We start from the raw sequence: 27,627 nt of genomic DNA on the forward strand, positions 1-27,627 counted from the left end.
CCGTGCCCCGCGTTGGTGGGAGGGGGCGCGTGTCGGGGCAGTCGGGCCGCGTGCTTCCCCCGAGCAGCGCTCGGACACGGCCCCGATGCGGACAGAGGAACCCGGGCTGCAGCATAACCCGGGCTGCAGCCTCCGCCGCTCCGACGGGCGGCACGAGCCGGGCTGCGCACCGGGCCGCACTGCGCCCATCGCACACTGGAGCGCGGGGCGCCGCCGGTGTCCCCGGTGGAGCTGCGGGAGCGGTGTGAGCCGCGCTGTGGGGTGGGGGGTTGTGCCGCGTTGTGCCGGACGTTGCCGGGCCTCGACTCGGCTTTCCGGGGCTCTGCTCGGGCTTTCTTAGAACCTCAGTGCTCCAACCTAACGTCTCGTATTTATTCTAAAATGGCTTTCATCTGATTTCCCCCTCGGTTAACAATTTAGTTGTCAGAATCAATAACCGCGAGGATCCATCCCCGGCCGCCATCAGCTCACGTTACCGTCCTACAATTACTTCATGGTGGAACCGCTGCTGGGGCTTTGCCGGGGAATTATCAGGTTACTAATGAAGCCCGGGCAGCGCCGGGCGGCGCGACACCGCGGCGGTGGGTGCGATCCCCGGGCCCCGCCGGGCTCCGGGATCCGCGCGGTGCTCCCGGGGCCGCGCCCGGCGGCGCTCGCCCGAGCTCGGGCCCCGTCCGTGCGCTCCGTCGGGGCGGGCGGCGGCGGCGGCGGCGGGGCCGGGAGGGGGCACCGGGCCCCCGCCCCTCCGCCGCGCCCGCGGGCGGTGCCGCTGCTGCCGCAGGTAGCGGGGCCCGGCGGGGCGGGCTGCCCCCGGGGCGCGGCGGGGGGGCGCCGCTTCCTGCCCGGCCCGCGGCCGCCCCCGGCGGGGGAGCGGGGCCGGCGCGGCTCCCCGCCCTTCCTGCCGCGGCCCCGGGACGCGCCGCCCGCGGGCACGGAGCGCGGCGGCAGCGGCGGCGGCGGGCGGAGCGGGGCGCGCCCGCCCCATGCTCCGGAGCCATGAGGGCGGGCAGCCCTGGGGCCCCGGCCGCCGCGCCCCGGCCGGCACCGAGGCGGGCAAGGTGAGCGCCGTCGGGGCCGGGCGCGGGGCGGTGCGGGCCGGGCCGGGGCCGGGGGCCGCTCGCCGCCTCCCGCGCCGAAGGGGAGGATTTCGCATCCCGGCGCTTTCTGGGGCGTTTCGCGCTCGGCGGAGGGAGAGGGGGAAGAATTTTCGATTTTTAATTACTACCATTAAAAAAATCAAATTTGCAATTCTTTGGGTGGCCTGATGGATTCCCTGATTGACAGCCGGAATTGACACTCTGGGTACCTCTTATCTCGGGCATTTACGGCAATTTCTAATTGCAGGTAGTTTGTGGGGTTTTTTCAGCGCTTTGGCTCGCATGGGAACCGAGCGATTACTTCAAGAGGCCCGGGTTAAGTGCAGGCAGGGAGAGAATTCAATCCACATTCAAATTGCTTCATTAAAGAGACGCAGCTTTTGTTGCAAAGGATTTAAATGGCCACTAGAAAGTTCTTATTTATTGTTTTGAGGCGGTTTATATAGGGTGCCCCGCGCTCTCCCGGCGCATGGAGCCGCAGCCGCCCTCTCCCGCTCTCTCCCGCAAGGTGATGCCGCCGGAGCCGCTGCCCAAAGCGACCGCCCGCTGCCTCGACCCGCACGGCCGCGCCATGGTAAGCGGTGCGGGGTGCGGGGTGCGGGGCCGGGACGCGGCGGGGATCGCGTTGGGAGCGTTGGGGCCGCGGCTGACGGATACCCGCGCGGCTGTGCCCGCAGTCGCAGCCCGACGGGGAGCCGCTGCCCGCAGCCCTGGAGAAGGAGGACGCCCGCTCGGCGCCCAGCACCCCCTCCACGCCGTCCGTCTGCTCCCCGCCGTCCTCCTCCTCTTCCTCCACGCCGTCGGCCGGCAAGAACGTGTGCTCCAGCTGCGGGCTGGAGATCCTCGACCGGTACCTGCTGAAGGTGAGCGCGGGGCGGCGGAGGGCGGCGGGGCGGCCGCGGGCGGCCCCGGGTCTCAGCCTCTGTCCGCTCCGCCGCAGGTGAACAACCTCATCTGGCACGTCCGCTGCCTCGAGTGCTCCGTGTGTCGCACCTCGCTGCGGCAGCAGCACAGCTGCTACATCAAGAACAAGGAGATCTTCTGCAAGATGGACTACTTCAGGTAGGAGCCGGGCCGGGGGGTGCGCGGCGTCCCCGGCCGCTGCCTGCGGGAAACGGCCGCGAAGCTGCGGGACCTCAAAGCCGCTGCTCGGGGCGGCGCGGGGCTGCGGGAAGAACGGAGTCGGGGGCGACCGCGGCCCCGCCCGGGGATCCTTCCCCGCCTCCCGCTGCGGTGCGGGACCGCGGTGCGGGGCATTGTCCTGGACGGTGTGGCCCGGCTTTTAGAAGCGTCCCCGGCCGTCTGCGGGGCCGAGTGGTTTCTAAAACCCTTTTTACGCCGGCTAACACCAAAAAAAGCCGAAGTGTCGTTGGTGTCGCAGCGGTACAGAACCGAAACAGTTCCCGGCCCCGCGGAGCCCTCGGGCGGGTGTGCGGCTGGGCCGGGGGCCGCTCGGCAAGGACCCGTCTCGGGCTTCGGAGCCGCGGCCCCGCGTTCAGTTTCCCGCAGTCGGGCCGCAGCCCGGTGATCGCCCCTGGCTGATAACCTCACACCGCGGGTGCTCCCAGAAACTGAGGCGCCAGGGGTGGAGGAATCCCGAACTCTTCGCTGGGCTCCATTCGCCCCGCAGCCCTCAGCGCCGACTCTTCCCGTTCCGGCGCGGTGCGGGAATGTCGGGAATCAGGGAGAGCCGCGGGCAGGAGATGCTCAGCCCTGCGGGACGGAGCGGGTGGCGGCCGTGCTGCGAGGGAGCGAACTGCTGAGATCCGCAATGGCTTTGTAACAATTGTTATTTGTTTTTGCTATTGTTGTTGTTATTGCTGTTATTATTGTTATTATTATTTACGGTGCGGCTGTCCCGTGCCCGCCCGTCCTGGTGCCGCCGTCGGGTGCGCACCGCCGGCTCCGGTGTCCGCTGGTTTCCCCTCCGCACCCACGGACGTTCGGGGAACTGTGAGGTGCTGATTCGCTGCTTCGGAGCGCCTTCAGCGTTTTCCGTTAATTAATAATCGTTTTGATTTCATTAATATTTTGAAAGGACGGACCTTTTCAAAGGCGGCTTTCAAGCAGCGAACCGAATCTCGAAATTGCCTTTGGGCAAACGCGAGGAACGAGATCTGCCCCCAAAGAACCGTCTGTGCCGGGAACGGCGATGCGCAGCTCGGGGCCAGAGCGGAGCGCGGAGGTGGGGGGCACGGCGGCCCCGGTGCCAATGGGGGGACTCCGTCCCCGCGCCCCGCCTTTGGCTTTAGCACACAAAGATTTCGGTTTTCTTTTTTGTGCGTGACACGATGCGGCGCGGGGCCGGGCGGAGCGGGGCCGATCCGCGCTGCCGCCGCCGTCGGTTCCCGGAGCTGGCGGGTCGGGCCGGGCTCCAGCAGCACCGCGATCCGGAGCCGCATTGCGGAGGTCGCGGGTCGGGGCCGCTGTAGGGCTGCAGCCTCGGACGAGCCCAGCCGGGTTCCTGTCCAAGACGGCGCCGATCTTGTCAGGACTGTCCCTGCAGATCCCGGGGTAGCAGTGGACGCAGTGCTTGGCAAAGCGCAAATCTGACTCTTTAGACTTTTTCTGACGATTATTATTTTGTTTTTCTTTTGTTCTTCTTTCTTTTTGCCCGTCTTCCTATCTTTCTTTCTATTGCTGCGTATGAAGTGTGTTATTTAATAGCAGAGCAGGCAGCCCCGCTGCCAGCTCCCGTGGTGGATGCAGCAGTGTGCGGATCGCTGCCCGGTGCCGCCGCCGAGGGACAGCACGGGGCCACCCGCGGGCACTGCCCCGTGCCCCCTCCTGCCCCCGGCCCTTCCCTGCACGTGTGAGGCTGTGTAAGTGTTGGCGCTGCGGCAGCTCGACGGCCCCGTGCATTTTTGAGCAAGCGTTGTTGTTTCCTGTGTCTTGTCAAATAATTACATTTGGCGTCCAGGGCTCCAGTGCTTTGAGAAGAACCAAATTAAAACTGGAGCTCGTGGAGCTCCATCGGAGGAACACTGTGTTCCCAGGCGATGCGAGGGCTGCTTGCGGCCAAACTCCCACGGCTGCAGAGAGCCGGGTCCCGGCGTGGTGCTGGTGTGACCCTGGGATGCTGCACCGCGCTGCTGCGCTGCCCAGGGCACACAGTGTGCATGGACAGCAGCCCCAGTGTGCATCCCTGTGGGTTGGAACAGCGTGGGGCCCGCCGGTGGGCTGGTGGCAGTGTGACCTCTGCCATCCCTCTCCTCTGTGCTGCGGGGTGATGCTCCAGCCTGGGCACAGCGTGGAGATGGGCTCCCTTTGGTTTTCTGCATTGCTTAGTGTGATCTCTGAGAGCCGCTGCTGCTGCTGGGGCTGCATTAGAGACTTCTTATGGAGCTCACCAGGAGGGGACAAGGACGTTTGGGGTCTGGGTGGCCCTCACCTTGACCTTGTGGGCAGCAGTGGGTGCCAGGGCTGGGTGCTGCGGCACCAGGTGCCTTCCTGTGCCCAGGCACTGCAACCTCCCCAAGGTGGTGGGATGGGAAATGCTGGTGCTGCTTTCTGTCTCCCGTCACAGAGAGCTGACAGTGTCTGCTCACCCAGCCCCAAACCCTACATGGGGCCAGAGCTGGTGGCAGTGCCTGGGCCAGGCTGTGTAGACAAGCTTTGCCATCAAGGATACCAGTTGAGCTGCATCCTGCTGCAGCGTGGCTCCGTCCTTGGCCCCGTTCTTGTCCCCTCACTGCCAGGCAGGCAGCAGGAGCCCCACGGACCACCCCCTGTGCCCTGTGGCTGCCGAGTGCTTGGGGCTCCCTGGGCTCTCGCTGCCCAGCATCAGGAGCAGCTCGGTGCAGTGCAGGGGATGCAGTCGGTCTCATTTCTGAGCTACCCTCTCCAGTAGCAGCACGGGGCCATGCACACTGCATTGCCCCCTTAGAGCAGGGAGTGATGGAAGTGGGGAGAGGCGACTACCACGTGTTATTAGTTCCTCTGAGCCTGCCCCCTCGTCTGAGAGCATTCAGCAAATACGGCTGTTTATATAGCGCATTGTTCAAAGCAATTTGACTTACAGGAACGATTTCTACTTCTAAATAAAAAATTAATACAGTTCTTTTGTTTGTGCGTTTATATAAACGAGCTGGCACAAAGTCAGTTTACAATGTTCCCATCTGAAGTAAATTAGCGAAGTCTCTCAGCTAAGTCTGTATAATTTCAGCTCAGAAACGTCCTCTTTAAGCCGTCTTTTTTTGTTGGTTCAGGTTTTTGGGTTGCTTTTTTTCTGTTTTGGTCAGTGATGGTCAGGCTGAAACATTCAAATCTTTCTATTCCTCCCCAGTTGTTTGGTGGTTACCAACTGCAGTGCAGGACGGCCTGGCAGCATCTCCCCAGGCCCATGTGCTGCATGTGGGGCAGTGGGATGGCACAGCTGTGCTCCTGCTGGTTGTGCTGTGCTGCATGTCAGTGTGCTGGGGGTCATGCTGTGATAGAGGTTGTGGTGCTGGGGATTGTGGTGTGCTGGGGGATGCAGTGTGCTGCACGTTGTGGTGTGCTGCATGTTGCGGTGTGCGGCACCTTATGCCTGGAGCTGCAGTGGCTGTGCCCATGTTGGCAGCCTCGTGGCGTTGCAGCACTCAGTGCGCTCTCCTCAGTGTTCTCTGCCTTTGGTGGAAGGGAATACTCGAGCTTTTGGGGCTGAGGATGGCAGCAGTGCCTGTGGCTTCCAGAGCCGGGATGGTGAGGGCTGTGGGGCTGCACATGAGCCCTGTGGTGCCGCGGCCGTGCTGGGATGTGCGGGACACGCAGTGGCTGAGATCAGGGTTGTGTCAGGGCCAGCATCAGCTCTGCTGTGCTGGAGGAGATGCTCGCCTCTCCCCACTGCTTGGTGTTTATTTATTTTAACAATAATAAAACTCGAATGTGAGCTCCCACCCGCTTTAGCAGAGGCTGAGGGTGGCTGTGCCCGGGGAGCTGCCAGCAGCGTGGTGCTGAGGTGCTGAGGCACAGCCGCCAGTGTGCGGGGATGGGGCGGCATCGGTACCTCCTCGTGCCACTGCAGAACTTCCCACCATAAATAAACCCGAGCACAATCATCATCTTCTCACTGCGAGGAGACCTCCTTGTAGGAGGAAAGAGCAGATGCATACGTCTGTACGTGTTAGGAGAAAACACATGTTTTGATTTATTGCAATAGGGGAAAAACGGCCGTAGCAGAATTTCCATCTGAGTGTCACACCGCCTGTTATCAAAATAAAAAGCCCGTGAACTTGGAGGCTGATTCACTGCACTGCGTGACCTCAGTGCTTGCTCACACAGCTCAGCCCTCGGCTGCGCCCTGTGCTGGAGGTCCCTGCCTGGGAGCAGCTCCAGGGCGGTCTCGCTTCTGCCCTTTCTCCTTGTGGTCTGGGGGGTTTGGGGGCTTCAGGGTCTGCTGCCCACCCTCATGCTGTGTCCTCTCCTCCCACAGCCGCTTTGGTACCAAGTGCGCCCGCTGCGGCCGGCAGATCTACGCCAGCGACTGGGTGCGGCGGGCGCGCGGCAATGCCTACCACCTGGCCTGCTTCGCCTGCTTCTCCTGCAAGAGGCAGCTCTCCACGGGTGAGGAGTTCGGCTTGGTAGAGGAGAAGGTGCTGTGCCGGATCCACTATGACACCATGATAGAGAACCTTAAGCGAGCAGCAGAAAATGGTATGTGACCACAACACAGCCCTTGGTCCAGGTACTGCGTGGGGATATCGCTGCCCAGGGCTGTTTCCATGCACAGAGAGCAGGATGGTGCCTGCAGAGCAGCTGCTCCTGTGCTGGGCATGCATGGGTTCCACAGCAGAGCTGTGTGCTGAGGGCAATGCTGAGCACGGCTGTAGCCCTGCTTCCATCACACCGCTGTGCCTCACTGTCACATGTGGCGGGTCAGAAAGCCGTGGGGATTTGGAGGCTGTGAGTCATAAATTTAAAAGGTGGGAAACCTGGCGGGTGGACAAATCTTCCCATCATTTTCCACCGGCCCTGCCCACCCAGGGATGTGCTGCAAGTGGCCTTCGTGTTCCCAACTGCATCCCACTGCCGCCGGTGCCATGAAGTCATGCGGTGTCATGGCTGCGGGGCAGCGGCTGAGTGGGTGCTCAGAACAAAGTGGCTTTGGAGAGTTTGTGAGGCCGTGCCATATCATGTTATCACTGGGCTGGGCCAGAGCGGAACCTGCCCCACATTCTCAGGCTGTGGCTGGCTGTGCAGTGAGGCGAGGAGCAGGGCTGTAGAGGGCCTGCCTGCCTCTCTGCTGCTCAGCTGTATCGTAGGGACACTGCCCACAGAGATACTGTGCAGCTGCAGAAACACCAAGGGAAGTGTCCAGGGACCCTCTGGCACTGGGAGTGCAGCTCCTGCCTGTGTGGCACTCAGTAGTGCTTCACGGGTGTGGGGAGGCCAATGCCACGTCCCAGCCTGTGCAGCATGTGGAAGCAATTAACAACCTGACATGAAAATAATCGGTGTTTCTGTTTACAGCATTTGGGTAAGAGGATGGAAACACTGTGCCCTGTTGGGCTGGGAGGCTGCAGTGGCTGGCTGGTGTGAAGGGCACAGGGCATGGAAGGAAGGGCCATGGGTCTAGAAGGAGTGTGGGGCTGTGGGGCTGCAGCTGTGGCTGTGGCTGGGTCCATCTGTGGGATCTTGCAGTGCCCTGGTCCTGCCCAAGGGCTGGGGTTTGTGTTGCAGAAGGGCTTGTGGTGGTGCCAGGACAGGGGCTGAGTGTCCCCAGGCAGGTGCCCACCTCCCTGTGCCCCTCAGCTGGAGGAGGGGATGGGAAGGCTCTGGGGACTCTGCTGCAAAGTTAAAGGGCCACGCGTTTTTCCCCCTCCAGTAATTACCCAGCAATTTCTCCTGCACATGAGGTTTTACACACAAGAAAAATAAACAGATGTTGCTGAAGTCAGAGTCCCATTCATCATCCTAAAAGAACAAGTCAAACTATATGAGAAAGTCCTTCAACTCCAGCCAAGACAATCACAGCCCTGTCCAGCTTGCAGAGCAAACACCGTGGTGTGCAGGCGCATCCTGGGAGCGGGGCGAGCGCCAGCCCTGTGCATGCACCCTCCCTCATCCATCACTCCTCTGGGCAGTGCATGGGCTTCAATGCAGACCCCAGTGTGGGGTGGGGGCCTTGGCCCTGGCTTCTCCCCTAGTGGCTCCATTGCTGCGTGAGCACAGCCAGGCTTGCCTCAGCACCTTCCTGCAGAACAGCCGCTGCCCTGGGCAGTGGTACCATGCAGAGCGGTGCCGTAGGGAAAGGGATGCTTCTGCTGTTGCTGCCTCAGGGTCCAGGAGGAGGTGAAGGAGATTTGGGGCCAGGGAAAAGAGCAAGGAGCTTGTTGAAATGAGACAGGTGATGGAGGCAATGGGGATGAGGCATGGTGTGGGTCCTGGTGTGCCCAGCAGCAGGCAAGGCTCCTCTGGGCTGCTTGCTGAGGGATGCAGCCAAGTGGTGACTACGAGGTGGAGGATGTTAGTACTTTACTGACCTCAAAATCCATCTTCCCACTGCCCTTTCCCCATCCATAATTCCCCACACCTTCACATCTTCCACAACATTGCTGCTTTTCTATACTCAACTTTAAACCCTTCAGGGTCAGCATTACCACTCAGTGATGGAGATGCTCAGTGGTCCTGTGTAGTTCCAGGCCAGCACTGCTGTGCGCCCTGAGGGACGCTTGAAGCACACTGCTGCTGTTCAGCTCCTTGCACTGACCTCAATGAGCTTCTTATTCACAGGCAATGGGATCACACTGGAGGGGGCCGTGCCCTCGGAGCAGGACAGCCAGCCAAAGCCAGCCAAAAGGGCCCGCACCTCCTTCACTGCCGAGCAGCTGCAGGTAGCGGGGCTGGGCTGGGGGCAGGAGGGGCTGCAGTGTCAGTGGCAATCTGACCCCTCTCCTTGCCACCCACCAGGTCATGCAGGCACAGTTTGCTCAGGACAACAACCCCGATGCACAAACGCTTCAGAAACTCGCAGACATGACTGGGCTGAGTCGGAGAGTCATTCAGGTGAGGGGCGGCTGTGGGTGAGCATGTGGGATGCAGTGTGGGATGCAGCATGTGGGATGCTGGCATGGGATGCAGTGTGTGGGATGCAGTGTGGGTTGCAGTGTGGGATGCAGTGTGTGGGATGCAAGTGTGGGATGAAGGCAAAATGTGGGCACCATCCAGAATTGTTCTACCAAAGACACATTTAAGTTTCTAACATGTTAAAACCTGGCTCAGGCCTCAGTTATTGAGACTCTTCATTCAACAAGGGATCAAGTAGCCCACGTGCAGGGCGACTCTTTATGGGCTGTTTTGTGAAGGTGATTTGAGCAGGAAGCGATTTGTCAAATGCTTGTGGCTGTTTCCTCGCTGTGGCCGTTGCGTGGCCTCGGGGCACTGCTCCATGCTGTGATTGTGGAAGGATTTCACTCCCAGTTTTCCTTCAGAAATTAAAGCATAAGAAAGAAAACACCACGTTAGCATGGAAAAACCTCCACTCGTGTTTTAGTTCTAGGGTGTAATCCCCCAAGCATTGCTTTAATTAAGACACAGTTGTTGTGACATTTCCACACAGGATTCCTTTTGTGACTCTGCAGAGGCAGCTGTGGTGGGACTGTGTGTGAGGTGATGTGTCCCTGTGGGAGGTGATGTGTCCCTGTGGGAGGTGATGTGTCCCTGTATGAGCACAGCTCATCCTGCTGCTCTCCTCTCTCAGTGTTTGCTGCTTTCGTTGCAGGTTTGGTTCCAAAACTGCCGAGCCCGCCATAAAAAACACACTCCCCAGCACACGGTGCCGCCCTCGGGGCCCCCCCCGCCCCGCATCCCCTCGTCCCTCACCGAGGACATCCACTACTCGCCCTTCAGCAGCCCGGAGAGGGCCCGTATGGTGACGCTGCATGGATACATTGAGAGTGAGTGTGGGGCTGGGGGTGGGAGACGGACCTCCTCCATGGCGTGTTACAGCATAAGGGTGAGCAGGATGGAGCACTGGGCTCTGTGAGCTCACAAAGCTTCTCCTTGCCCTCACCCCCTGCAGTGGAACAGGGCCCTGGTGAGCCCCAGCCTGGTGATGTCCCCTTGGGGTGCCCCTGGTCAGGCTGTGCTGTGGGGCTGCTGTGGGCACAGGGCTGAGGCCTTTCTCCTCCACAGGTCAGGTACAGTGTGGACAAGTGCACTGTAGACTTCCCTACACGGCTCCACCAGTGCACCTCAAAGCAGACATGGAAGGACCGCTATCAAATAGGGGTGAGAAGGTAATTCTGGTCCTTGCTGCCAGTTTGGGGCCTCCCTCTGTAGCAATCGTTTCTGTGCAATGTCAGTGCCATCGCCTGCTCCTGTGAGCAGCACTCTGTGATCTGGCAGCCGCCGTCTTTTGGCTGTGTGTCCTTTATTTTGATGGCCTTAGAATGACTGCTGGTAAACAGCACCAGTGTGTTCTGCACTGAATGTTGTGGTGTGCTGGGATGCTCTGGGGTCTCATAACCTCCTGCCTGAGCTTCTCTGTGCCCGGTTCTCCCTTTCCGCAGCTCTACCACCACGTTGCCGGCGCTCGGTTTGCGCAGCTTTCCATGAGTTAACAGGAAAGGTTCATTTCTTGGGAATTCCAGAATTGCTCAAAAAATAACAACTGGCTGTTACCGTATCATGAATCGGAATGTTATTTCACAACGTCTGGCTAAGAAACAATATTGTATATTGATATTTTGCTGTTGAGTCCCTCAGCAACAGTCCATTCTAACGTAGTGCTCATGTGGGGGCAAGGCTTCTGAACTGGCGTATACACGCTTGGGATCCCAATGTAAGTGGTTTCATTTTGAGGAAATGCTGAGCCTTTGGCAGCTCTTACTCATTGTAGCTTTCATCTTTTAGAAGTTCTCAGCATCTCTTTCTCTATTCAGCGCAGCAACCAGAGATTATTGAGCTCTGTTTTGACAAGCAGAGGCAGGGGCACAGCAAGGTTACTGCCTGGTCAAAGTGCTGTCATTTTATCATGACTTTATCACCGCAGAAACGGGGGAGTTTTCAGAAATGTGTAGTTCTGATGCTGTCATTGAAAGTAACTCCACAGCAGCAGCTAGCTCCTGTGACTTAAATGCTATTGCTTGCTTGCAGATGTTGCAGGACTGGGTTCTCAGGACACGGAGCTGCCTTCCAAATTCCTTTTCCAAACAGTTCCTTCCATGGTAAATTCCAGAAACCTGCGTTCCCTGCAGGCTGTGTTCTAGGAGCAGGACTGGGGACAGAAATGGCTCAGAAATAGCTCGTCCCCCAGGAATGGTGGCTGCCCTGCTTCAGCTGGATGCGTCCTGCCTGGCTGCTCCCTGAGATCCCATTTCTGCCATGAGGGCCGCCTGTCTCTGGAAGCAGCTAACGCTCGGTTCCTGTTTCTCCCCCAGGTCATCCTCTTTCAGTACTGACTCCGCAAGCTCCTCCTCGCCTGCCCATGGCTCTCCCAGCACCACTGCCCCTCAGTCGCTGAAACACAGTGTCCAGCCCAAGGCAACTGTTCTCAGTCATGCAGGAGAAACTCAGATTCGGCGTTCTTGGTTATTCCCATTGACCAGCATCTAACATCCACTCTTATTTCTTCAGCAACACTCTGTGTATGTGTGTGTCGAGTGCAGAGTTGCATTTTTCATTTGTTTCTTGTGGACTTGTAGAATGACAGTGAGTCTCTCCAAGACAATGCCAGACACAGCCCAGATGAGTGACTCTGCTGTGCTTACAAACCTTGCTCCCCAGCTGTGGGAATACGAACACATCAGTACACTCTGAGTCACGGGGGGTTGGATGATCACCCACGAATATAAAGAAAGGAGGAATTTACGTGGTTTGGCCTGATTCTCTTTTTGCACCAGTGAAGCACTGTTGGTTCCCGGACATCCCTCCTTATTTACACTTGCATGTGTGAGACTTGAAATGGGCTCTGGCTCAGCAACTCAGTGTTCATGGAGGACTCCTGAGCCAAAGTCACAGGTAGCTGTGACTCCACTACGTGGAAAACACGATGCCAGCTGGAAATAGGCAGTTTTTCTTCCTCCTCAAAGTGCTTTAGAATCACATGTCCTTTGATCACTCTGTAAGGTAAGTCAATCTTAGTGTTCCCCCCGTTTTATAGGAGGGGATATGGAGATGTCCCAAACCGAAAGGAGTGGTAGGGTTGGTCGGTGGCAGAGCCAGGCTTGGCACTCTGAAGGTTTAACTTGCTGACTTATTCTCAGAGCACCGACTGTCTCTCTCCTCTCACAGCCATTTGCCAAATCTTTTTTATTATTATTATTCTCATTCTTTATTAACAAGCTACTTTATTTCCTTTGAGTCGTGTTGGATGATGAATGGGTGATTTGAGAATGTACCTACACCAAACTCTTAGATGCTCCATACACTGGGACAAAGAAATCCTTAAGGGAAGCTCACCAGTAGATGTGGAGAAATGACTTGCTCTGGCGCTGACCCCAGGAGAGGGGCCCAGCACCGGGCTCGGTTAGTGAGAAGAGCAGGGAGGGACCGGGGAGCAGCCAGGGAAGTGCTGCCAGCAGTGAGGCCGGCAGGCAGTGAGGCGATGCGTGTTCCTCCATCTGGCAGTGCCTCCTCACCCCTATCCCTTACCAAAGCACGGCAGCCGCTCCTGCCAGGTCCCTGGATGGAGGCATGATCCTGACGGGTTGTGCACGGAGGAGCAGGCGTGTGGGGCTCACCCCTGGGGCAGTCTCATGGCAACAACAAAGGAAGTACTCGGCCGCCTGGCCGCAGATCAGGAAAAAAGCTCTGAAATGATACTTCATTGATGGTAATAACAAAAAGTAAACAGCTAGCATTTGCCAGCCCTTCTCAGCTTGCAGTGAGCCAAGAGCAGGTCGCTAACAAAGCCCCTCTCCATGGAAGCACATAGGTCTGTCTTGCTGCTAACTTTCAGGAGGCAGCATTTCCGAGAATGTGAAAGCCTGTGATGAGCCACAGTCAGCGCATAACGTGACTGAGCTGTGCCTGAGGAGCAGGAGACAGGAATCTACCAGTTATGTAACTTGTTTTTAATTTGAGCTGCAGATACTCGTGTTCTTCTCTCTGGAGATCCATCTCCAGCATCAGCCCCACATGGTGAGCTGGTGGCACAGGCACGGTGCTCTCAGCAGCCACACTGCGTCTGCTGGGTGAGCACCAAGGTCTCCTGGTTGGAGAAATAGCTGAACACCAGCACACATTGATATCCTGAAAGAAATACATACACACACCTCTGTGTGTGTGTGTGTAAAAGTCTGCTATAATATTTGGACAGCTAGGCCAGTGTTCTAATTGCAGCCAGCAGCTAGCAGCTCTATCCTCAGTCTGAAATAACACTTGGAAGGAGGGAGGAAATTAAGTCCGTAAAGTGTCATTGTCACCATCTGACATGTGAATATCCACTCCCAGTGAGCGCCCAAACACAGCCCTGAGCGTGGCCTGGCAGGAGGCACTGCTCCCCAGCATCTCCTTGTGCAGGAGCAGCGTTTGTGTCCCTTCTGCATGTCCGTAGGGATAAGCACAGGCCCAGCACACCTCCATGGGCTGTGAGCAGAGCTCTCTGCTTCCCACGGCTGTGAGGCTGCATATCACTGTGTGTGCACAGCACGGCCAGGAGAGCTGCTGGTTCGGGGGTCACCGAGGCCCCACTCCTCCTCCATTTGAGCTTGCGTGTTCGAGTGATTGTTTGGTTGTGGAATTAGTGCTGTAAGCGAATGGGTAGCTATCCAACGTGAGGCTGAAGGAGAGACCTCAGGCTGTGACCTGACCTGACAGCCCGCAGTACTTGAGATTCCCACAACTGTTTTGTTGAGGGAGAAAGCAGTCTCTTGTATTTATCTTCTGTCTCAGCAGTGCCATGAAAGGGAGGCTGTTAAATACGTATCCACTAACTATCAGCTGAGTCGCTGATCGCAAACCGCTTGTGAATCACGCTGTACATCCGAGTTTTGTGATGGGCACCACTGTCGGGAGAAGCCGTGGTGCGTGGGCTGGGGTGGGTGGATGCAGTGGGGCACATGGGGAGCATTGCTGTGCAGTGTGGGCTGAGGGCAGCTTCCCCCAGGTAGCCAGGAGCAGCTTTGCTAATTCAGAAATCAGGCTCTGTTTATATTAAGCCCAAATTGTTTGCAAAAACTGGAAGCAATTCAGCTTGTGCAGTTTTAGAGCTAATTATGTGTATGGAAAATACTCAACTGTACCAAGAATGTAAGAAATCCTCTAATTTATTCAATACATTGTTTCACGATCTATTTCATGCTGACTGTTGCCACTGAACCAAACCTTATCTCAGGTCATTTGCATTCATCTCCTGTCTGTAGATTAAAAGCAAAAAAATAAAATCATTCTCATTTTCTTAGTTTATTCAGTAATTGCCAAATGGGTTCTGGTGCAGCAACGTAGACTCCACGTAGTAAACTCCTGCCGTTGCTATTTCCAAAAACTTTTGCAGACAAAAACCTAGTGAAGACAGGCAGCAAAAGGCTTTTCACTCAAGGTGAATAAGGTAACTAAATAGGGCGAGGGTCTGAAAGAGGAATGGTTTACAAGATTATTACCAATGCTTTTTTATTTTGGCTCATGCTGGTTAACCCCAGTGCCCAGCTAAAGGTGCTTACACAACTCACTGGTTGGACGGGGAGCGGGACTCAATCCTGCACTGCTATCAGTGACACATCTGTAGGATGCCAACTATAGACACATTGGTTTTGTTTCATCAGCCAATCATTTTGTTGTAGCATGTTGCAGTTATGCATGTCTTGGCTACAATGGTTAAAAAATTCTCTGAACGAGTGGACAGTCAAGACTAATATTTATTTTAAAAATTAAAACTAAATTGTAAGCACTTTTTTGTAAAACCAATGTCTGTTTTGTTACATACTTTTAATGTTGTGCTTTGTAAATGTCTTATTTGTGTAATAAATAAAGTTAATGCAAGTAGAAGTGCTGGCACTTACATCCAGAAAATGATGTAATTCCATTTTATTTTATTTTTTAAATACTTTCTGGCTTACTAATCAAGCAGCAACCCACCCAGTTCTCCTCTTTTATTATTTTGTTAAACTCCGGCTTCAGGAGAGTTCAACAAATGTTCGTAGTAAATGGATATAATTTCCTAGTTAGCAAACCAGTCATTAAAGAATACCTCTGGTGTACATTATTACAATGATCAATCAATATCAAAGTACTGAGCAAAAAAGGGAGGAAAGGAATTCACCAGGACAGCTAACTAAAATCTGGGAAAATAATGTTGATTAAGATGGATTTGAATGGCTTCAACACTGAATCTGAGGCACTCTTTTTAACAAATTGTTTTCAGGCTTAATAATGTGTGTATGTACTACAGCACACACCTCTCAGGAATATTGCTGTGAGAGCAGTCTGCTCTCTTTCATGGCTTTTTTTCTCAGCATGACTGATTAAGTGATTATTTCCATTTTTGTTTACGCTGACAAAGATGACAAAAAGATTATATTGCTGTAGAGGGAAAGGGTGATGTAAGACCCAGTGACAAATGAGACTCATTGTCAATCAGATCACCTACTTTGGAACATCACTGTCTAGCAAAACCAGTTTTCATGGGCCAGGTTTCTGCTCTGAAACTATGTCCTCAGCTTTGCGGCAGGTCCGGATGATCCACTCATGCTCCTCATCGTCTGAAAGGAAGAGAAAGAGATCGCCAAAGGTCACCATTTCATGTCTGCTCATTGAATTAACGGAGTCCTGCTCAAACAAACGTTTTTTCCTTTGAGAACAAACCCCACTCTGAGCCACTGGCATCTCTCGGATCTCTGTCCCTTAAAAAGCTCGTGTGCTGCTGTGCTGGAATTTGTCCGTGCAGGAGATATGGGCTCTGCAGCAATGATTCTGATTACTCAGCTGTTTGATGAGGTTAACTTGGGTGGAGCTGAGATTTACACATATGTATGTGTATAAATATCTATTGATTTTTATTTATTTATTTATTTATTTATTTATTTATTTATTTATTGAGGCCACGTGCAGGAATGATGTTGAAAGGATCAGAAATGAAGATACACATTTTTTTGAATACTCCATCCGCACTGCTTGTCACTTTATGATAAGTGAAGGCAAAGAAAAACCAACAGTCAAAGCCCAGGTTCTTCTCTTCCAGTTGTTCTGATGGTGCAATTTTTGAAGTGTGCGTTGTGATGGGTGTCACTAAGCTGACGTAGTGCTGAGACATTTTAGACCATCTCATGTTCCTTGTTAGGATTTATGTCTGCCATAACCTCAGAGCATAATAGTGTGGAAAGATGATGCAGGAGAAAACAGCTGTCCTGCAAAGGTTGAATAGAAATGTTGTGTATGATTATGAGCAAATAACTTGGCAAATGTAAGCTGTGGGGTATTAATTCCAGGGACTTCAACAGTTTTGTCTCCAGAAACTGTCCTACAGCATTTTCTCATGTTTGTTTAGGGGAAAACAGATCTGTGCAGTAGGCCAGGAAGCCTTGGAAAAAGGAAAATACAATAGCTGTATTTATTTTTATATACATTAAATACATTAGAGCTGCTGCTTGCATTTACCACTGTCTTAACGAATTCTCATGGTGAGGTGTGCTTGACACCTCAGTGCTAAAGGTTTTATAACAGCTTTTATTATCTAAAAGCAGAGATGGCTCCTAGGAGGGAGTAGAGGGGCTGTGGTGCTGGGGCTGAGAACATCACAGGATCCCACCTCCTCCACATCTGAGAGTCCTGCTTGGCAAGGACACAACAGATCAAGGATGAAGCCTTTTCCTTGGAGGGACTCAAATTATCATGGAATCCTTTGATGGGAGACTTGTACCTTTGGGTTAAAGTGATGCAGTAGCATTTGAGATGTAAAAGGAGTGAGCTGTGCTAATCTAAGAAGTGAACAGAAGGGTGTGTGACAAATTAGGTTTGTGTACAAGAGTCTTCCAGCACGTAGCTAAATCTTACTAATTGTTCTGGTGGGTTTTGAATGGTCAGATCTGCTCCTTTCCTTTTTTCTTCCCTTTCCCCTTTTCCCCTTTTCCCTTTCCTTTCCATGCTGCTCCCCCTCTTTTTCTCCCATCTGTTCACGTGAACTGAGTGCAGGTTTCACATCTCACAAGATGCTGCTCCCAGGTGTTCTGATCAAAGCAGGCTGAAGTAAAGCATGTGCCAAAGCATTCACCCCTTGTCTGAAGGGCAGCACTCCCCCAGCAACCCCACACAGGAAGGCCTGTGGATCTCGGGATGTTTCCCCAAGCGTTTTCCCTGCACTCTGCTCCTTGCACAGCGGCTGCTCTCTGACGAAGGGCTGCTGCTGCTGACTGACCGTATTAATGGCATATTTCTTATTCAGACATCAACTAGGAGAAAATAAATCCTGGAAAAATATGCTAAAAGGAAAATTAAAAAGATGAGCTCTGAACATCACTCGCAGACCACACAATCCTGACACGGGCAGAGCTTCCATTGCGGGCTGCAGCAGGAACGCAAATGTGGTCCTCCAGCTTTCTTAAAAACATCAAAGCCGTAATCAACGTGCTGGCTTTTGTTCTATGCACTAGGTGTTCCAGCTCTGTAATGAGGCGATCACGTGAGCCCAGGCTATGACAGACATTGTCCAGTGCGGGTAGCTGCGGTTTTAGCTGGGATCTCCCTGACTAAAAAAAAATACTTTGTCTGAGCTTGCGGTAATGGCATAGAAATGAAACTTTGTCTATTTCTTTCATGTGGAGGAATAAACAAACCTTAAACATGCTACACATCACCGCTGTCTAGCTCATATTTGGGTAATGATGTAAATGGTTCACTTGAGTACTAGAAATAATCAGCCCACCTTCCTAGTGAGAAATCTGTTGTGGTCACGTAACAGTGTTGAGGCTACAGGCACTGAGAAAGGCAGATGCTACACCTGGCTTTGTGTTTCCAGCACAGCCTTGGTTTGCCTGGTTTCGTTCCGTGCTGTTTTCATTACACAGGCAGATTGTGCTGTGCCTTCAGACTCCCCAGCCTTGCAACGTTTATGCAGTGATCAGATCCCATGCAAATTAAAATAATCAGCTGCAAAAACTGAATGAGCTGTATAGATTTCAACTTCGAATATGGAAATGAATAATAGGTACAATGACTTAATGCTAAAAAAAAATATTTCTAAAGCAAATCCTAGCACTGCCATCCAACCCAAGAGTGCTGTACAACCGCTCCTTGGTGTAGGTAAGGGGAAAAGAAAGCACCAATCCGGCACAGCTAGAACCACAAAAGCAGACATCAGAATGGCTCTGGGGCCAGCTCTGGGAGAAGAGGCAGAGAAATATTAGAATGTAAAGAGTTAAGCTATGGTAAAACATACTTTTGCTACACTAAAGAAGACTGGTTGATAATTACTGTAGTTTTAGGGCTATTTGAATCAGTGCAGCTGCAACCTCTTCAGTAGTAACCCCTGAAACAAGACAAACTGGGTTTATTGTACTGAACAAGTCTTAAAGCTCCTCCCTGATTGTTAGTAATTGGCAGCAATGGACTTAACAGCCTCTTGACTACCCTTTTTACACTCTACCTGACTGTGCAGCTAACAATTTAAATCACAGATGCCGATCCTTCTTTGTGGCAGCTGCTTGTTAACTACACGTTCCTCTTTTTCTGTCACTGGCTGCTTCCATAACCCTGCAACACCAGGGTTAGATTGGAGAATCACATTTCATCAATATTTAAAATGGAATTAAACCTTGAAGTTTGATTAATGCTACCAGATAGTGAGTTGTAATTACTATTTTGCAAATTACAATTGTTTGAATATGTTAATATGATTGTCTAAGCACATCTTCACCTTCAGAAGTAATTTTCCCTTTAAAAAAGATCTGAAAAAAATACAAACTCTTTAATCAGTGGTAAATTATCACCCTGCACACAATTAGGTGGTAGGGGGGTTCTTCATGTTGTGTGCTGAATTTCACGTCAGCATATTTATATTTACAAGTTTATCCTTTTCTTTTAGATTTTCCTCAGTAAAATATGCATTCAGGGAACACACTTTGCTGAAACAGGACCGATGTTTAAATTTGAATGTAAAGAAGAAAGGTTTGGCTGAAAAGGTTGCAGTAATCTGTTGTATCTCTGTTCAGTTGGTAAACATCAACAAGTTATTTACTCTGAAGTCAGTGAAATATAATGACCATTATCACAGCACTGAATTGCAATCTGGAAGCAAAGAGAGATAAAGTTAGCTGTTAACGGGGGAGCTGCTAGAATACATGTAACTATTGACTGAATATCATGAATTATTTCCTTGTTTCAATCAAAAACAAGGTCACTTTTCTACAACCCACAACATAGATGTTTGAATACTGTAGGCCAGATCCTCAACCAGACCAACCTGAGACTGCTCCTTTTTAATTTAAGTAATTAATTCAAGCTGTTTTCATTAAGCAGACTCACAGCATATGGAGCTAATCCTGGCAGCCACCTGCATGACCAATTCCCAAAGCAGTGTCTGTCCCCATTGCAATATTGACTGGGGTGTAAGGCATAGGGATCTGTTGTGATTGATGTCCCCGTGCATCAGTTGTGATGGAGCACTTTTACACAACTAAGACCCAGCTGAGCCTGATGGTCCTACTTGGCTTCTGTAAGTAGCACCTCTTGTATTAGTCCTTCTTAACAATTATTGCTCTGCAGGTCTCTTCCCTGTTTTGAATGAATTTAGGGGAAGGTCCATGTGACAGTAAATTCTGTCAAAAATGCTGTAAGATGTATTCTGTCGTGTGCTCAATCAGTGGATTTGATCGAACCATTTACCTAATTTTCCATGTTGTCTCAAAGTAGCTTAGTAGGGGCAGGAGTGATTTTCCCAACTACACACTCCATGTTTCTCTCAGAATCATGATTAGAAAAGGCTGAAAAGTCAAGGCTTGTCTCAGGGCGCTTCTAAGGGATGACTTGAAATTACACTGTAATTTAGGTGTATTTAACCTCCCTATATTAAGTGTATATTGCAAAGTTTAGAATGATTTCCTTCTAGCTATTGCTTTTCTGTGTTGTTTATGGAAACTTCAGCTGTGAGAGATGTCTGGAGGCTCTGTAAGCCATGATGTGTGGCTGCCAGCAAACAGCAGCATCGTCTTGTAGGCTTCAGGATTTGCTCTTTAACTTGTGCTTTCTCAGGAAACCACCTGGAGGTACATAGAATGATGCACCACATTGACATGGGGATTGTGGTGGCTTACACAGGGAAAGAGCTACACTGTCCATCTCAAAAACCTTTCATACCTTTGTCCTGACTTTGCATTATGTATTCACGCTGCACCGTGCAGCTGCACATGGCTCTGGTGTCTTAAAGGCTCTGTCTACACCAGAGGCTTGATGTGTGCCAAAATTCAGATCCTTGGTTCCCACCTCTGCACATCAGAGGGCTGGGACCAGGCATGAGTGTGCATCTTCTCTTTGCTCGCTCTTGCTGCCATTAGACGCCTTAAGAGCCAGCAGCTGTGCCCCAGTGTGTCCCTCCATCAGGGGTCTCACACTCCAGCACAGCCCAGAGCACACGCCTGCTGCTGTGAGACACAGCCAGGTGTCCGAGCAGCTTCCCGTGAGCAGGGTTTATCGGAGCATGTGTTTACAATAGGCCATCCTTGAACTAGAACTGAGTTTCCTCTCTGTTTGTAGAGAGCCAAGCACACACAGATCATTGTAAACAACAATATCAGTTAATTCTTTCGCATGCCTGACTCCTCCCGTCACCCGCAGTGCAGTTTATCATGTTCTTCCACTGCACAATCACGGTCATATGTGATAGCATCTCGGCCATGGATTCTGCCTGGCACACCCCTTTCATTTCCACTGCCCCTCTGGGTCCCTAGCAAAGCTTTCCTTACCGTGCCTGACCTCACCAACATCAAGGCTGGCAAGAAAATGAAAACATGTTTTCAATTAACCTTTGCTTCCACCCACAAATTCTCACCCTTCCATTTACATTTAATTACTGTAATTCCAAAATGGCCCAAAAATGAACTTTCCATCTCTTGTAAAACTTGTTTGCACATGAGCAGTATAGCTGGATGTAAGTGCCTATAGGACTTGTGAATAACCTGTCTAATGGGTTCACAATGGGATACCTCGCACACAAACAAAGTTGTTTTTCTTGGCATGCCACTGTTTGGAACTGAAACTTTCACAGTTTCCAAAACGATAAGCATTTTAAGACCAGCAAACCACAAGGAACGGCACATCTGCAGAACTACAGCTACTGAAACTGCTGTAGTAACTTGTGTCATGATGCCACTATTAGTATTATCACTGCTGGTTGTAGTATGAACTAACATGATTTATATCTATTCTATATATATATATATGTTTTATATTGAAACATTTAAGCCAAGCCTAGTATAAAAATATTTTCTTGGTTAAATGGATGAGTGGTCTCCAACTACATCCATCACCTGAACAGACTTTGATGCTGAGAAAGATATAATAAATATGCATTCTGCAATGGCATTCAAACAATCTCTGACTGCTAACGTTTGGGTCCCTAAACAACTTACTTGTTGAGCACTGAGCATTACTTAGGTCTGCATCTCTCACATCAGGACTAAAGCTACTTATGTAAAAATAGGAATAGGTAGACAGGACCCTTGGAGATCCACGTTAAAGAGCTGCAGCAACATTTCTAACCTTCCTCTTAGCATAATATTTTTCAAGCCTTCTGAGTATCACAGAAGTAATGAGCCAGGAAAGTATGCACTAGAAAATGGAGGATTTATACCAACATGAGCAGAAAAACTGCCCTGGGACCAGCTGCAAGGGAAAATGGTATACAGGAGATGGAGGAGATGAGAGCAAAGGTGAATTTGTATGGACTTGTGTGGAGCCTTGTGGGTAAAGAAAGCAAAGCTGAGTTTTGTGGCAGAGAGACAAAATACTTTTTGCAAAGGTATTTTGGAGGAATTTGAATAAAAGGGGCCAGAAAGAGGAGACAGCAGCAGTCAGGGGAGAATGCAGAAAGGCTGTGAGCTTTGGTTGTTGCAAGAAAAGCCAAGGGCTTCTCATATTCATAACCTCTATGGCTGTAAATGGAGAGTAGTGTGGGCTCTCTATTTCACAAACTCCTTTTTTCAGAAATAAGTTTCTCAGCCAAAGCAGAGGAAAAAAGATCAATGGATTGCAATAATTGCCATTTAACATAAAAAAAATCAAATTTACAGTTCAGTTAACTTATCAAATGTTAAAAAAAAATCAGCAAATAATGGACGTCATTTGTTTTGTTCAGAGCTCGGAGGTAGAGACCAAATTCTCTATATTAATTTCGGCAAAAGCTGGTTTTTGTGTGTTTTTTGTCTTTTTTTGTCTTTTTTTCTTTCTCTTTTTTTTTTTTTTTTTTCAAACAGGTCTGGATCCTATTCGTTGTAGAATATACTGATTACCAACTATTTTTAAGAGCTTTACACAAACATTATTTCTTTTGTTGTGTGAAATGCAGAATCAGCCATCTGGCAAATGCCCCAGAGCTAAAATCTTTTACATGACATATAATTCAAAATGATTAAATATACAACAGAAAATAGCTATAGCATTGCACTTAAAATAGCATGAACTTTTACTGCCGATCAAAACTGATTTCTTTAGCTTAACAAGTATCCAAAGAACAATTATTTGAAGAGCTTTTAAGAGTTTCAATATGTAGGAACTAAACCTCATCTAAATTCAGTGTCTTAAGTCAAATAAAAAAGAAACAAATGTACAAAAGATTAAATGGTCCTGTGTTGTAAGTAGACATTTAAATCGATGGGAAGCTAAATTCATTCGAACAAAAATACTGTATCCCGTGTATGTGTGTTGCTGGGGCTTTCCTCTCCTCAGCAATAAGGGCATCTGCCAGAACAGCTCCTACATTCTTAGGCAATGACTGGGGACTAGCTTGGAATCAGAGTGCTCATCCGCTCCCTCCGTCATCAGAATGGGTGATTTCAAAGAATAACAGGGAAGAAAGATCAGTGCATGATCCCCAGCTGCAGTCTTTTTTTTATTTTTTAGGGTTTTTTTAGTTTTTCCCCTATATCACAGTCAACTCTATGTTCAACTTGCCGTCTTTTCTCCAGAAATACTCCAGGCCTGAAAAACTGCCAGGTCCTCACCCTACGCCCAGTTCTCCAGTAGTTTATGAGAAAGAGCATGCTCACATCTGTGTGTATTTGGGATGCATGAGGGTAGGTATAGAAATATTACCCTGTTTAATTACTGTGTGGTTATGGCTGTTTCACGTTTTTCACACAAGTCCAAGTCCCCATTTCTCAGGCAGCACCTGGTGCAAATTGCATCAGAGATTTCAGTCAAAGAAGCCTACATGTAGTACATTTATCTCATGGATTTATCCATGGGATTTACGTACTTGGATCATCCTGATATGGATGAATACATGTCTGCTGACTTTCAAAAAACCCTGCTTTTTAATCCTTTCAGGCCAAGCTTGAGAACCTTCATCCCACATTAATGATGTGAGGTAACTCTAAGTCCATGATTACCAAGGCTTAGAATTAAAAGGTGTTCTCAAACATGCCTGTGGAGTTGGGCCAGCCTCAAAACCAAGGAAAACTGCATGGTCTAAATCCAGCCTTGTTAAAACTAGCATAAAATGATATTCTTGAGTCTTGATCTTTTCAGCTTCTAATGATTCCTTAAGCAGCAGGTCTTTTCCTGCTGCTTTCTATGAGACTTTCAGGCTTGTTGAAATCCTAGGCTGATTGCTGGCTGGCTTGGGACTGCAGCAGCACCGAAACCTCTCCTCTTAATGGGCACTTGCCTTGGCTTTCTGGGCCTAATCCTGCTCTTAGTAATGTGCATGTTAGTTCAGTTACCTGACTGAGTTACAGCATAAAAGGCAGGCTTTGTGTCTTCCTGTTCTTGATTTCATATGAAGAGAGGCATGTATTTCAGGTAATACTGACTGCAGTGCAGAAAGCTACCACCCTACAAACCGTACTCGTACTAATTTAACCTGGAAATGGAACACAAAAGTAGAAGCACAAATTTTCTTATATTGCACAGAGGAAAAGTGTGTTTCATACTATTTAACCCAGCATCAGGAGAGCTGCAGGAGAAACAGGGCAATTTTCATCAGAAGTATCTTGGCTTTTCATCAGAAGAGAGGCGACCTGGGCAATCTCCTATTGTGCTTTCCTCAGGAGAACAAGATTTCTATTTCTGACAGTATTTTCTGTTTGAAAATGATGGGCCTCTCCAATATTCGGGGGTCCTAAAACTTGAATCATTTATCTTCTTTTACCAACCTGCTTTGCATTAAACATAACATCGTATATTTCCTACGTTTCCCTGAAAAATTGGGAAATCCTCCCATCCTTCTGTTGACTAACCTCTCTTACAAAGGTGCCAGGAGACCAATTTCTGAGAGAAACAAAAAGGAAAGAATACTCTGACTGAAACAGGAGTCCAGTCCCAGTGCCTATTCAAAATAAACAGCGTATCTCCTTACAGACCAGTGTTATTATTCTTATTTATGTGTCCAATTTTGTGTACTTCGCAATACTAGAGAAAAAAAAATTGAAGAGCATATGAAGAATGAAGAGAAATTTGAGCATCCCCAAGGAAACAGAGGTTTGGGGATGGAGTAATAACTGCAAAGCTGCAATGAGAATTTGGAAAACTTTGCTAGAGAAAAAGTATAACAAAACTGTTGCTGTCATTTCATTCTCTGGGCCTGATTATATCTTCATGATGGGCCTTTGCTCTGCTTTAAGAGCTCTTTAAGTAAATGAGGATCAGACCTCCGTGCTAGTGAAATGCAAAGCTTGCCAAATTTAATAGGAGTCTCTGCGGTACTCTACGAACACTCATCTTGACAAAGAAGTGGTGGAAGCAAACTGTGTAATTGTAAATGGAGACTATTTTTTTTCTTTTCCAGTCTTTTGGAATGATAGCTGGACGCTGCCAGTTTGGCAGGAAAGTCAGTGCCAAGGCAGTATGCTTCCTTGCTCTGTTTCCCAAATGGCCGAGAAACAATCAGAAATTGCTTCATAATAGGGCCAGGGTGAAAGGTGAGAACCGGAGTATTCTTTCTGCCTGCTGCCAGACCTGAGGAAGATAGCGTCGTTTTGGTAAACCTGTCAAGCTGTTGTAAGAACTTCCTGAATGCTTCCTACCATCTGCTTTTGATGCTTTCAAGACTTGGCTGGAAGCCTGGAGGTTTTCCTGCTCCTTCCTGCCCAGCCTATAATGGAGTAATTCTGGATCTGTTCCCTGTCATTCCAGCCTCTTCCTCAGTTTCTTCTGCTTACAGCTGGGCTTTTTTAATTTTTATTTTATTATTTTTTTTAACTGCAGTGGCCTTGTGCCCTGAATCATCTCTCCTGGGGCAGAAAGAGTTCCTCTGATGTTGAACAAGTGCTGGGTTTTTCAATTGTGTTCGTGTTCTTAAGAGGAAGGGTCTGGCCTACACGGCACATTCCTTTTTCACACTCACATCAACAAGATTAACTCTGTGTCCCGGGCTGGCGGGGGAATGGTCACACAAAGCACATCTCCAGCAATGCTGTCAGACCTCACGCTGTGCCGCTCTGGGTAGAGAATATTGATTGATATAATTTGTAGGGTTTGAGATAATTGTCATCGAGGACAATGAGTTCAAAGAACAGATTAAAAAACAATAAATTGAATTCCAAGGCGTTCCCTCCTGTACTAATCTGTGTAGGTTCCTGTGTTTTTGGAAAGCATGTTGCTTATCTTCCTCATCAGTAGGCCCACTGCATTCCAGTATTTTGGATCAATGCCATTTGTAATAATCTAGATCAGTTTTTATTCAACGTTTATAAAACAGGCCATGTATCATAGGGTATATTTTATAGCAGATGGTATCTCCAATTCATTTAGCTTCCCCCCTTCACTTCCCTCCTCCGATATCACAGTGCACACTCACAAAAGCTCTTCAAAGTAAAGCCGAGCAGAATTTTTTTGCAACAAATTGTAAAAATTCTGAAAAATGGAGTTTCCAAGCAACAAAATTGTTCAACTGTGGCACGCTGAACATGCAGCGCTCTGTCCTCTAGAAACACAAGGTTGTGTGATTTGGACATTTGGAAAAGAAAAGAAGAAAAGAGGGGGGTGGTTCCTTTGAGAAGCATTTTTGTTAAAATATATACATATCTGTTTGAAAAAGGGTGATAAAATAGAGCTTAAATAACCAGATCACAAACCAGTTGTTTCAGGTCAGATGATCTTTTTGAGTTACCCTGGTGTCAGCCGTTGAGGGTTCTTTCTGATTATATATTATTTATAACGTTTTCCTTTTGACTTGATGAGAACTGATTTCCATCAAGGTTGTTTAATTTGAGGACTGATCCATGACATCCAGTCTTTGCCAGACTCACCTCAAAGCACAGCTCTATAATGTGACAGGGCAGTTTCCTATTTAGCAACATATCAGCCCCAAAGCCAGCTTAAATACAATGGGCTGTTCTCACACTTGAAGATAAGCAGATGCTTAAGCTCTTTGCTGGGTCATAACGTGGTTTGCCAGTTGTCCGGAGGAATTCTGCACACCTCACAGCGGAGGAGAATGAAGATTTTCCTGGCATTCAGTTCCCAAATGGGAATACAGTTATTTCGCTGTCATTTTACAAAACGCAATCTGTACGACTCAGGGGATACATAAATAGCTGATAAGAATAAAGATTGAAGACCTATTTTAGCTTGGTGATAACAGAACCAAAACACTTTTGAAAGTCTCTGCTTTAACCAAGTGCCCTAAAGATACAACAAATGCATGGCTGAGGTTGACAGCGCCAAAGGACTCATCGTACCTGCGTATCTCAGGAACCTCCGCTCGTAGTCATTGACCATTCTGGTTTTAGGGTTATAGAACCCATCACCACAGTCGTAACATCCGTCTGGGATTTGTCGGGGAGGATCCAGGTTTGTAACCTGAGAATTGCCTAAATCAGAAACAACCACAAAGGATTTGCTTTATTTTGCCTTTCCCCCCCCCAGAATTGTGACTTCAACCAAAATAACGAATAACCGAGCTCCGGCCTTTGGTTGTGCCGGTTGGTACCTGCGGGTCTGAGCCCGGAGCAGATCTCGCTGTAGAACCTCCTGTCGTACCCGTCGCAGTACTCCCACCTCTCGGCCGCGTACTCGAGGCCGTCCGCGAAAGTGAACTTGCCCTGCGAGGCAGGTGGCGGTGTGAGCCGGCAGCTCCGGGCCGTGACCGCCCGCTCCATCCCGGTCCGTCCCGCCGTACCTCGCACTGCACCCCGCGCCGCCACAGCGCCCGGAACGTGCCGCCGTCGGGGAACAGCAGCTCGCCCCGCCCGTGGAACGTGCCGTCCCGCAGCTCGCCGCGGTACTGGGTGCCGGTGGGCAGCGTGTAGGTGCCCCATCCCTCCATCCTGCGGGACGACACGGGCGTTGTGGCCGCTCTCCCCCCGCCGCCCCCGCTCCCCCCGCCGGTCCCACCTGCCGCGCTCGGTCCGGCCGCGGTACCGGCTGCCGGTCAGCTCCTCCATGGCGTTGTGCGTTGTGGTCGCCATGGTAACAGCGCCGCCCGGCACGCCAAGCTCCGCCCCCCCGCCGTGACGGCGCA

The 27,627-nt window shown here is 50.3% G+C and overlaps 2 protein-coding genes and 1 long non-coding RNA gene across 8 annotated transcripts; 1 reads left to right on the forward strand and 2 right to left on the reverse strand.

Moving 5' to 3' along the window:
- The first annotated feature begins 875 nt into the window (after positions 1-875).
- LHX6 (LIM homeobox 6) lies at positions 876-15,029 on the forward strand. 4 transcript variants are annotated; one of them, XM_015879345.2, is made up of 10 exons: positions 876-1,058; positions 1,531-1,671; positions 1,775-1,960; positions 2,038-2,159; positions 6,511-6,731; positions 8,811-8,911; positions 8,988-9,083; positions 9,799-9,973; positions 10,212-10,307; positions 11,459-11,650. In XM_015879345.2, the coding sequence occupies exons 1-10, from the start codon at positions 984-986 to the stop codon at positions 11,539-11,541; spliced, it is 1,296 nt and encodes a 431-aa protein (XP_015734831.2). In that variant the 5' UTR covers positions 876-983; the 3' UTR covers positions 11,542-11,650. The 4 variants fall into 4 exon arrangements, with proteins under 4 accessions (XP_015734831.2, XP_015734830.2, XP_085377274.1 ...); XM_015879344.2 differs by having other exon boundaries at positions 884-1,058; positions 10,212-10,315; positions 11,459-15,029; XM_085521148.1 differs by having other exon boundaries at positions 885-1,058; positions 1,606-1,671; positions 10,212-10,315; positions 11,459-15,029.
- On the reverse strand, positions 9,335-9,988 carry LOC107321895 (uncharacterized). The gene is made up of 2 exons (XR_001558711.3): positions 9,900-9,988; positions 9,335-9,502 (listed from the first exon to the last, which is right to left on the reverse strand). It is a non-coding gene; the product is annotated as an uncharacterized LOC107321895 (long non-coding RNA).
- MORN5 (MORN repeat containing 5) lies at positions 14,270-27,583 on the reverse strand. Of its 3 annotated transcripts, XM_015879349.3 has the most exons (6): positions 27,501-27,583; positions 27,286-27,433; positions 27,097-27,208; positions 26,846-26,977; positions 15,607-15,718; positions 14,270-14,522 (listed from the first exon to the last, which is right to left on the reverse strand). In XM_015879349.3, exons 1-5 carry the CDS (start codon positions 27,572-27,574, stop codon positions 15,639-15,641), a joined length of 546 nt encoding a protein of 181 aa, XP_015734835.2. In that variant the 5' UTR covers positions 27,575-27,583; the 3' UTR covers positions 14,270-14,522; positions 15,607-15,638. The 3 variants fall into 3 exon arrangements, with proteins under 3 accessions (XP_015734835.2, XP_015734834.2, XP_015734833.3); XM_015879348.3 differs by having other exon boundaries at positions 14,270-15,718; XM_015879347.3 differs by lacking the exons at positions 14,270-14,522; positions 15,607-15,718 and adding an exon at positions 24,530-25,603.
- Positions 27,584-27,627: the final 44 nt, after the last annotated feature.

Source organism: Coturnix japonica, chromosome 21 (genome assembly GCF_054131305.1).
Source record: "Coturnix japonica strain WE chromosome 21, WE-NBRP24, whole genome shotgun sequence".
NCBI lineage: Eukaryota > Metazoa > Chordata > Aves > Galliformes > Phasianidae > Coturnix > Coturnix japonica.